The sequence below is a fragment of the Aedes albopictus genome, chromosome 1 (genome assembly GCF_035046485.1).
Source record: "Aedes albopictus strain Foshan chromosome 1, AalbF5, whole genome shotgun sequence".
NCBI lineage: Eukaryota > Metazoa > Arthropoda > Insecta > Diptera > Culicidae > Aedes > Aedes albopictus.
The window spans coordinates 129,368,829-129,380,777 of NC_085136.1; the positions used below are offsets into that span (position 1 = coordinate 129,368,829).

Here is an 11,949-nt window from a genome sequence, read left to right on the forward strand (position 1 = left end):
CAGTACGATGGTACCTGATTTGCAGCAACGATGAATTCCGTAACCACCTTTGAGGAACTCGGAAGTCCAATTGCGCAAGTATTTCCGGGCAATCTACTTCACCATTCAGGAGCTTTGCTACAAATGTTGCCTGTTGTATCGTCCTCCTACGCTCCAAAGAATCTAAATCCAATAGTAGGCATCTGTCCAAATATGGTGGCAAGTTTATCGGATCTCGCCAGGGAAGATTTCGCAAAGCCATTCTCAGAAATCGCTTTTGTACCCGTTAAAGTCGAAGAATCCACGTGACTTCATACGGACACCAGATAACAGATGCATTCTCAAGTATTGGCCATACAAGCGAGCAGTAAAGCGACTTTAAGCAATGCGGGTCAGTAAAATCCTTTGCAATTTTTGAAATAAATCCAAGTTGTCGATTCGCTTTAGAAATTATCTCTTGATAGTGTAGACGGAAGTCCAGCTTTGGATCAAGGATGACGCCCAGATCTTTGACCCTGTCAACTCTCTGCAGCGAGACGCCATCAATGTTGTAGTCAAATATGATTGGGTTCTTGATACGATGAAACGTCATTACCACACATTTTGAAATACTGATGGTTAGCTTGTTCCGGCAACACCACTCGACGAACAGGTCCAATAAACGTTGCAATTGATGGCAATCCTCCAGAGTTGATACAACAATATAAAGCTTCAGGTCATCTGCATACACAAGTTTACATCTTGCTCCCAATAAGGCAGCAACATCATTGAAAAACAGAATGAAGAGCAAGGGACCCAAATTGCTCCCCTGAGGCACACCTGATGTACTGGAAAACGGCTCCGAAACACAGGAATCAAGTTGAACGCGTAGAGTTCTATCAGACAGGTATGACTGCAACCAGGCTTTAACTGTCGACGATGCTCCCAGACGAGAGAGCTTGCACAAGAGAATTTTGTGATCAATTTTGTCAAAAGCTGCTTTGAGGTCAGTATATATGACATCAACCTGTACGTTTTGCTCCATTGCAGTTATGCAAGTTTGTGTAAAGTCCAACAAATTAGAAACTACCGATCTGCCAGGCATAAAACCGTGTTGATCTGAGGAGATGTAACTTCTAGAGCAGGCTAATACTGCTTGACTTATGATTATCTCAAAAAGCTTAGAAGCTGCAGAAATACTTGTTATTCCTCGATAGTTATGAACATCTCGACGATCACCGGATTTGAATACGGGAAACATATACGACTCCTTCCACAATGTTGGAAATTTACCCTGGTTGAAAGACCGAGTGAATATCACCGCAAGAGGTTTAGCCAAAGCAGCAGCGCAGTGCCGAAGTATCGCGGCAGGAATACAATCCGGACCAGGTGTGAAGGAGTTTTTCAGCTTCCTCGATGCAGCAATTATCAAGGATGGAAATCTAGTGATCATGATCAGATCTCGAATGTGTCGCGGTTGAAAGGCATCGCGCGATCATAGCAACAACGATAACATTTTGTCGTCAAGCACCATAACAAACTACGATCCGAGAAGAATGATTCGCTCGGCGTGTGCGGGCGCGATGCGATCGCTATCATGAAGTCGAAATGATAAATTCGCGATTTCATCCACTTATTGAGCATTCTTACTTCTTTAACTTCCAGATATGCTCATGAATGCATTATTTCTAATAATGAATGCGGTTTGCGGGTGCATAAGAGGCCTAAATTGTGATGAATAAAATTTATCACGACTTGTAACATGATCCGATAACGGGTCATCACGCGATAAAGCGTGCATCAGATGCTTTGATTGCTCTGTGATTCGAGCACGGTGTGAGGCGTCGGCATCATGCTACTGCAAGAACAAGGCTATCTTGGATTGTTCGTATCCTGTATCATTTATCGCTTGAAGTGATTTTCTTCCATCCTTGGCAATTATCATCTCTTCGGATACCACAAACGTAGTCAGATTTATGGAGTCCTGCGGTACATCACTTGCTGCAGACTGCGCTTCCTGGTCGCTAGTTCGACTCCGTTCGAAGACTGATGCGAAGTGTTCTGCAAATAACTCACATGCTTCCGCAGTACTGGTTGCCTCTCTATCACCAAGTCGCACATTAGAAGGATACTAGAGTTTTTCCTTTTGCTGTTCACGAAACTCCAGAAGCTGCTTGGGTTGCGCCGCAAGTTCCACTGCACTCTGAGAACATGCGATTTATACAATGAACTGTTGAGTCTACAATAGACTGTACTCGCATGTTTGAAGTTCCGCTTATTGTCGACTGTATTGTTGTTCCTTAGTTTTCTCTGAGCCGAATTTCTATCTCGTTTCAGTCTTCGAAGCAACGGAGTACTCCACGCCGGAGAAAAACGGCGCTTTTTACGTGGAACATTCAATTCCAGCCAATCCTTGATAATCCCACAAAACCGCATGGTCATGTCGTCTACGTCAGTGCATTGAAGAACATCGTCCCAGTCTCGGTTAGAGAGGAATTGCGAGAAAATCGCGAAGTCAATCTTACGGAAGTCAAGAGGCCGGACTTCGATGTTCCGCTCAATTTGTGCTGGTTGTGCAAAAGTCGAAGACAGTGACAAAACCAAAGGAGGATGGTGACTGTCGATAGGCAAGAGTGAAACCGCAGACTCGTCGATTTCCATGTCGTTTTCCACGCTGTAGAATACCAAATCCAGCGTGCGGCCGAGTTCGTTCCGAACTGCGTTACGTTGAGAGAGATTGAGGAAATCCATTCCATCCAGAAGAACCGTACTAGCAGCATTGAGTGATGATGATTCGGCTACGCTCACCGAACAATCAGCGGCCAACCAATCCAACCGTGGTTGATTGTAGTCACCACATACCAAAACTCTGTCGGATCTTTCACACAACTCTCTAATGGATGCGATATGTAGTTCCATGGTTCTACTGTCCCGACTACGGTCAGGCGGGAGATATAAAGAAGCCAGATAGAGTCTACTGCCTTTAATAGTCGCTGAAACGCAGACTTGTTCGAGTTGATCACCATGTTCAACGTTCACAACGGAACTAGGAAAACGCTTTGCCACGGCGATAAGCACTCCACCAAAGCTAGCTTTGTTACTATTGAGGGCGTTGCGATCACAGCGAAAAACGTTGTAGTCCCCTCCGAAAAGCTGAAGAGAGTCGATGCTACTATCCAGACCAGTTTCGGTTAGGAAGATTATGTCCATGCCGCAATCCGAAGAGGCGAGGAACAAATCATCAATTTTGGTTCGGAGACCCCTAACATTATGATAATACGCCCAAATACGATCCTCAGATGGGTCAAGCTGCCGGTTTGCAGCCCGTGATGATGGCATATCACAAACATCCAAGCTGCGAATTGAACGGGATTCAGCGCACAAAGAGGCTCTATTATTTGTGTACTTGCCTGAGCGAGCAAGCTGGAAGCCCCCCTCACCGATTCCGAACACAGGAACGGAACGACTTGGATGGCCGGAACAATCAGCGGATGAATAAAAGCGGCTGAGCTCGACTGTGTCGGGTGGCTTGGGGGCTTCTATCATGCTTCGTGGTGTGCGTTCCGTTGTTGACGACTGAAGACGTTTGCTGACGCTGCTGATGGTACCGTTCGCAGGGCATTCAGTTGGAAGGTGGAAGTGAGTAGACATAGCGTGTGCGTTGTCATCATTTGTGCTGGGAATTGGACGGGATTCAACGGACGAAGGAACTCTATTATTTGGGTACTTGCCTGAGTGAGCAAGCTGGAAGCCCTCCTCGCCGATTTCGAACACAGGAACGGAACGACTTGGACGGCCGGAACAATCAGCACTTAAAGAAAAACGGCTGGGCTCGACTGTGTCGAATGGCTTGAGGGCTTCCATCATGCTTTGTGGTGAGCGTTCCGTTGCCGGTGATAAAGGTTGATCTGGACGTTCGTGTTGGAAGCTAGTCCACCATGGCCACGCGGGCCATAGCGAGGCTAGCTCCGTCGATGCCTGTTTCTAAATTACAATGAAAATAAAACGCTAGACATCTTCCATCAAACTAGACGGCTGCCGACTGATACCTCAATCAACAACCGCCACACTCTTTATTCATTCCAGGTATATACAATTTGACTATCTTCTTTAATAACATCATACCTACGCCAACAAATCTACCTCGCTCCAACACTCCAAACTCGTACCTGAAGGTTCGACGCTACCCGAGCGTTCAACGCTACCTAACTTCCAACACTCCTCCTTAGCGTCGCAACCTTCCAACCACGATTACCTCCTCCTGGCTCGAAGCTCCTCCTCACTCCAACGCTTGGCAAGTGGCCCAACTCCGACGCTTGCATCAGCTCTACACCAGTTCCGAGCTCCGACCAGGTCCATCTCCGAGCTCCACCTTCATGTTGTCTTCCGGATCACTCCTCCTGTCGCCAACCTCTTCGTCCGGGTGCGACCACCGAGCTGCATCCGATCCAACTCACAACATTCCTCGAGCTCCGTCCGGTGACCAGCCAGCAGTCATCCAGTTGACCCGTATCGCCAACATTCCCATGGATCCTGTCCTCCGTTGCAGCCAATCCATCCGCCCAAGGATCCCGTGCTGCGACTCCGCGACTTATGCGGCCGATCCTTCTCCCGGTCGATACGTGCTGGGGAACACGCTCCTGGGCCCATAACCTGTTGGAAGCTAGTCCACCATGGCCACGCGGGCCATAGCGAGGCTAGCTCCGTCGATGCCTGTTTCTAAATTACAATGAAAATAAAACGCTAGACATCTTCCATCAAACTAGACGGCTGCCGACTGATACCTCAATCAACAACCGCCACACTCTTTATTCATTCCAGGTATATACAATTTGACTATCTTCTTTAATAACATCATACCTACGCCAACAAATCTACCTCGCTCCAACACTCCAAACTCGTACCTGAAGGTTCGACGCTACCCGAGCGTTCAACGCTACATAACTTCCAACAGTTCGCAGTTGATAATACTGTTCGTAGGGCATTCAGATGAACTATGGAAGCAAGCAGATATGACTTGCGTGATGCCCTCACTTATGCTGGAAATTGAACGGGATTCAGCGGACGAAAAAACTCTATTGTTTCGGTACTTGCCTGAGCGAGCAAGCTGGAAGCCCCCCTCGCCGATTCCGAGCACAGGAACGGAACGACTTGAACGGCCGGAACAATCAACACTGGGAGAAAAGCGGCTGAGCTCGACTGTGTCGGATGGCTTGGGGGCTTCCATCATGCTTCGTGATGTGCGTTCCGTTGTCGAGGATTGAGGGCGTTCCGGATATTCGCTGCTGGTGCTGCTGGTAGTACTGTTTGTCGGGCATTCGGTTGAACATTGGAAGCAAGTAGATGTGGCTTGCGTGATGTCATCATGTGCGCTAAGAATTGGACGGGATTCAACGGACGAAGGAACTCTATTATTTGGATACTTGCCTGAGTGAGCAAGCTGGAAGCCCTCCTCGCCGATTTCGAACACAGGAACGGAACGACTTGGACGGCCGGAACAATCAGCACTTGAAGAAAAACGGCTGGGCTCGACTGTGTCGAATGGCTTGAGGGCTTCCATCATGCTTTGTGATGTGCGTTCCGTTATAGGCGTAGTTTTTATTGCAAGGGTGTTGAACGATCGGGTGAAGAGGAGACGACCATCGGTGTCCCCGTAACCAATTGTATACCGTCGTCGATCCGAGGGATTTTCGCAGGTCCCCAAAAATCCCGTTCATTAGACACATTCTCAAATTCTCGGAAATATACTCCTTTTGGCCAAACAGTGGGGTCCAGAGCAGTATTCTTCAGCTTCACATCCACGCCTACTTTGAATGAAATGAACGCAAACTGTGCTAGATCAGCACCTTTGCGTACCAGTTTTCTTACTTCAATCGAGTCTTCAGTTTGCAAACAGTTTTTCACCAACTGCGAAATATCTGCTTCAGTAACATGGCGAGCAATTCTGGACAGATATAGCCAAAATTTTTCAGGAGGCTTGGCAACGGTTTCGACGGTCAAATCATCTTTATCAACCGATTTCGTACCAATAGTAAGCTTGACGTCAGGGCGAGTTTTAGGTGTTTCTTTGGCAGCTTCGCGAGTTCTTTTAATGCTTGGCCACGCCGTACGAGCCGAATTTGCACTCGAATTTCCTTTCGAGGGCATTTTCCCCGCAATGGACTCAATTAGCGCCCTGGTTACTTGAAGATCGGTTTTGAGGTTCGCTAAGGATTCTTTGATTGCCTCAGAAACACCGGTAACAATCTCGTTACAAGTAATAGGGCGATTTTCTTTCAGTATTTCGAGCTCATCAATACATTTGTCGCAAACCCACAAAATGTTTTTTCGCTCGTTCACGAAATCCATATTAGATCGTTTCAGTCCTACGCATTTAATATGCACAGCATGATTGCAAAATTTACATTGCATAAATTCAAACGACTTGATGAGGTTTGAACACTGGTAGCATTCAGAATCCATTTCTGGTTGTCCGTTTGTCTATGGATACTCGTTCGAGAGAGACTGTAGCTAGTAGTCAAAAGATGGCGCTGATCTTGGAAAATGAAACGATGACGTCAGGTACGATGGCGAGCCAATATTGTTTTCGACAACGCTATCACTTCAATCACTTCAATAACGGGCCGATTTTAATTCGCTTAATTCACAGCTGCACAAACCACAAACAGAGTCCAGGTAGATATTGCTTATCCAGAGAAATCTTCCAACCTGGCGGAGTGAAGAAGACAAAGAAGACCTGTTCCGCAAACGTCAAACTGCTGCACACTTCAAAAAGTATGCACACAACCTTGAAACAAAAATAAATAGTTGAAAATCTAAATTATGTTTAATGGCGTACAGCTGCATACTTAAGTGCTAAAACTACACCTAATGTAGTTTAGAAATAAGTTACATGTTGTAGCAGCAATTGCGATTACATAAACCATAAATGAAACAATTTTCATTATTTTTGAATTTTATGGCAACCAAGTGAGTGAGAACTTTTTAGCGTGAACCGAGCACTTTTGACGTTTGCGGAACGACTGCGGCGGTCGAAACCACCGCAACCCCGTTGGATTTTTTCTATTTTACCGCAATAAAAACGAACAACGATGATAAGCACGACACAATGCAGGTGCACTCGTCAATTCTGTAGACGTAGTTAAGTAAATATAAACAACACAAACAGAGCGCAAAAACCAGGAAGGCAAGAGCGACCAGAGGTTCACAAACCTAGTACCTCAAATTCATAATATTCGATTTTACACCTTTAATGATACAAATCAACAAGAAAAGTTTTGTGAACAACAGATCACGTTCACAAAAGATTAATTTATCGGCTTCCTTGCACCCTATTTCGCCATAGTGTACCAGCTATGGTAAATTCCATAAGGAATGCATGTAAATAGTGCGAAGTGGAACCCAAATTAACAAATGTGTCCATAACTGGTACAGGGTTCCTATCATTTTTTTTTTCTTTATTAACGTGGCTTTTCGCCCTAGGCGAGTTCGCCACAGAGTTCCTATCATTGGCACACGCCGTAATAAATACTAAAAGAAGGTTTGGACCCGTTTCTATATTTTTTTTTCTGTAAAGTATGAAAACTAATCAATCATTTGACATATCGATGACAATCGACAGTATTCTTCTTATTTTTGTAGAAATAGTTCTTCTTAGGTAGTGCGGTAACTGGTACAGGCACCCTAGTAGGATTCTAGATTGTACGTACAAAAGTGGAGGCGATATGCGTACATTGACACTGCATGATTTGAAGTGATTTATTATGCAATGTACAATGTGTTCTATTGCGATGTATTTTAGCATCTTACGCGACTTCATAATATTCGCAAAAACATATTTGTCACTTCAGTGTCGAACTAATGACTTATGAGACGGGCTTGGTAATCTAGTGGCTACCACTTCTGATTCGTATGCAGAAGGTCCTGGGTTCAATCCTGGCCCGTCTCTTACCTCTGTCTCTCCTCTCACACAACTCATGTATACAGTAGACGTTCGCTCGGTGCAAACGGTTTAACTGCACTGCTTTTTAACTGAAAGTCCACTAAGTGCAACAGTTTTGCCGTTATCGCACCGCTATCTATCAAAAAACAAAATGTCAACAGAGTTGCGATGTTTTTCGGATGCACTTCAGCTGCATTGCGATGTTTTGCGTCCAACAGCAACTGACAACTGTTTGACGGCTGTCAGTCGTTGCAGTTAGCGAATTTCACTCGGTAACTGAAACGTAAACATGTTGCACTGATCGAACGTCTACTGTAATCACATATTCATAGCCATCGCTAGAACAGAAACGGGTTGAAAAAGCCGTTTTCCTTCCTTCCAAACTTCCACAGCACAGTGTGAATCTATCATTATATTATAACGAATCTATGACAAAAGTCGAAAGATATTAGGTTGAAGGACAAAAGGTCGAAGGATTAAAGGTCGAATGAACAAAAGGTCGAATGGACAAAAGCTAGAATGGACAAAAGGTCGAATAGGGCAAAAGACTTGAAACAAATTGGAAGATATAAAAAAAAGATCTGTATTTGACAGAAAAACTTAATTGTCGTGATTAAAAAAATAGAACCTGTGATATCAAAATTATGCAATAACTTAAAAAAATAATGATTGAAAGATAGGAAAATGTCTACTAAAACTTACAATAGCTTATATGCAGCAATTATTACCGCATTGCCATTCGAAATAGATGCCCATAAACGATAGAAAGTAATGTTATGCATTGAAGTTAAATGTGAAAAACAATATTGCTTGAAAGAACAGCCTATTCTTTGGCCTATGGGTAGAAGAAGGACGAATATTTCAGTATATTTAAAAAGAACATCAATTGAATAAAAGATGGCAAAATTTCTTATTGAAACACAAGCTCCTAAAGAGTCAATAATTTTGCCAGTATCAAAAGTTTTAAGAACAGCCTATAAATTTAAGAAGGAATAAGTCTAGAACAAAAAATCAAACTAATTTACCATTGAATGCTACATAAACACAACTTAAAGGAACAGCCTATAAAGAAAAGAAGGAAAAAATCCATATAGAAATGTTAATGGCTAAAATGCATATAATTTCTATAATAGCCCTATAATGTTTCTCTCAATGAGCAACAACAAAGATTCATCAAATATGTTTGTCTTATAAGTGAGACACACCACCTAAAAAAATGGTTCATTTGACCTTATGTCCATTCGACCTTTTGTCCCATTCGACCTTTTGTCCTTCGATCTTCTATCCTAAGGCCCATATAACGCTTAAGAGTTATGCAATCATGCGCACAGCTTCAGAATAATAATTAGGAAAAAACACAATTCTATCAACTCACGCCTGGCATCCACGCACCAATGTGTGAACCCTCTGCCAACCATATCCCACCAACACTCCGACATCCGCATGAATATGTGTAGACTAGACCTCTTCATGAAAAATGAAATTTCTCGAATTCAGCCAGTCACCCCCACATCTTCATTCTAATGCTAAAAGAAACTTCTGGTCAAATTTTCAGCTAAATTGGTGAAGATTTCGAGGTGCCTCAAGTCAGAAATGTGTTTTTTGGTCATTTTTTACCTTTAAAAAATGCCCATGAAGGCTAGAAGCCATATAAAATATCGCGGCCGCCAGTAAATGAAAGTTTTTTCTATTCCTTATAACTTTTGTGAACATTATGTGCTGATCGGAGAATGTTTTGATCATATTTATTCGATTTTCAGTCATGCAAGTACCCTAAAAAGTTACATTTTTCAACAGTTTTTGTTCTACGAAATTCCAACACACAACTTTTCTAACAAGTATCAAATCATTAAATAATTGCCCACATTTTTCTGAACAACATTGCCATACATCATTTTCTTATACGATCGACGAAAAAAATCACAAAAATCGAAAAGTAGAAGCTTTCCTGAGTTTTTTGATATCTGGGGTTGACGCAACTGTTGGCAGACAGAATAATCAAACATAGTAGCTTTGCTTTTTCTTGATGATTGCGATGACTGATCATTGATTCAAGTGACAGGTAGGCACAAGCAAACATTGCTTTAACAAAAGTGACGTATAATGTGTCACAGTAGAATGTGAGGATTGGCTCAGATGGTAAGGCTATGGACTGGCAAACCAAAGGTTCAGAGTTTGAGTATCGTCATTTTTATCATCATGCTGAAAATATCAACCTGTTAAAATGCAAAATAAACGAATCAATTCATTGTTTCAATTTACCTGGCCTCTAGCCTGGCCTTGTAATCTTTTTCAATCGATGGCTGGTGTAGGGAAAACGCATGCATGTACGCATCATTCCGACAGAACTTTTATGTTTGCGTAGTTGAAAATCGAACACGCTAACTAATTTATTTCTCAATCCGTAATTCGGCCCTTACTGGGTAGCTGGGTAGCGGATCACATCCGCTCATTAGAATCATAAAATTTTCCGTCGTTAGGTTAGCGTATTGAATTGTAGGAAAACCAACTTTCACATGTCGAAAAAAATGCATTCAAATTTCATAAAAAAATACGATAAAAATGACGATACTCAAACTCTGAACCTTTGGTTTGCCAGTCCATAGCCTTACCATCTGAGCCAATCCTCACATTCTACTGTGACACATTATACGTCACTTTTGTTAAAGCAATGTTTGCTTGTGCCTACCTGTCACTTGAATCAATGATCAGTCATCGCAATCATCAAGAAAAAGCAAAGCTACTATGTTTGATTATTCTGTCTGCCAACAGTTGCGTCAACCCCAGATATCAAAAAACTCAGGAAAGCTTCTACTTTTCGATTTTTGTGATTTTTTTCGTCGATCGTATAAGAAAATGATGTATGGCAATGTTGTTCAGAAAAATGTGGGCAATTATTTAATGATTTGATACTTGTTAGAAAAGTTGTGTGTTGGAATTTCGTAGAACAAAAACTGTTGAAAAATGTAACTTTTTAGGGTACTTGCATGACTGAAAATCGAATAAATATGATCAAAACATTCTCCGATCAGCACATTATCTTCACAAAAGTTATAAGGAATAGAAAAAACTTTCATTTACTGGCGGCCGCGATATTTTATATGGCTTCTAGCCTTCATGGGCATTTTTTAAAGGTAAAAAATGACCAAAAAACACATTTCTGACTTGAGGCACCTCGAAATCTTCACCAATTTAGCTGAAAATTTGACCAGAAGTTTGTTTTAGCATTAGAATGAAGATGTGGGGGTGACTGGTTGAATTTGAGAAATTTCATTTTTTATGAAGAGGTCTAGTGTAGACGCAGAGGTATATTCGGTCTGATGGGGATACAAATGATTGCAATCATCACTTCCTTCCCCTTCTCCACATTGACCTGCAACCTGACGTGGCAGGCGCAATTGTCGCCTAAAAATAGAAGATCCCCATCGCTCACACACTGAAGGTTCCTGCTAGTTCCCATCAGATTGATTCGATTGGTTAGCTTAAGCAAAAATCGAAAAATTGACATATGGACGATTCAAATATTCAAACACTTTCTCAGTGATATTTATCCAGGACATTAAATATCCAACCATTTAAAAACTCGACTTCAAGGAGTTGTCATAAAAATGATTTCAGGGATTTCTATAATGAAACTACCATTGAACTCCTCAAAACAATTATACCTAAAGTTCAACAATTATTCCATAGTTTCAGCCAATGAGGTTCTTCACTACGAAGGTCAACAAAATTAAATCACGCTTTGTAGATAAATATTGATTATTTTTTGTCATTCCTAGAGCAGAGGGGCAAAATGAGTTCCAGAGCCTGCCTGCCACCTCTGGAAACGAACACCAATGGCCTCGCAAACTTGGTCGTGACCACGTAAAACTAATGTAACAAAGCAGACACGGGAAGAAATGCTACATACATATTTGCAGATGGAAAAAAAATGTTTTGATTTTCAAAACTCCTTTATGATAAATTCGCAACAGATTAGAATCAAAATTTGAATTTAAAAAATCTGAATAGTTTATGTTAACAACTGTGTTACGTTTTGCCTAACGGCA

General features: G+C 42.3%; 1 protein-coding gene across 1 annotated transcript; it reads right to left on the bottom strand.

Annotated features, from left to right (window-relative positions):
• Positions 1-1,904: 1,904 nt before the first annotated feature.
• Positions 1,905-7,179, bottom strand: LOC134285167 (uncharacterized). The gene is made up of 2 exons (XM_062845357.1): positions 3,365-7,179; positions 1,905-3,313 (listed from the first exon to the last, which is right to left on the bottom strand). Exons 1-2 carry the CDS (start codon positions 3,823-3,825, stop codon positions 1,933-1,935), a joined length of 1,842 nt encoding a protein of 613 aa, XP_062701341.1. The 5' UTR covers positions 3,826-7,179; the 3' UTR covers positions 1,905-1,932.
• Positions 7,180-11,949: the final 4,770 nt, after the last annotated feature.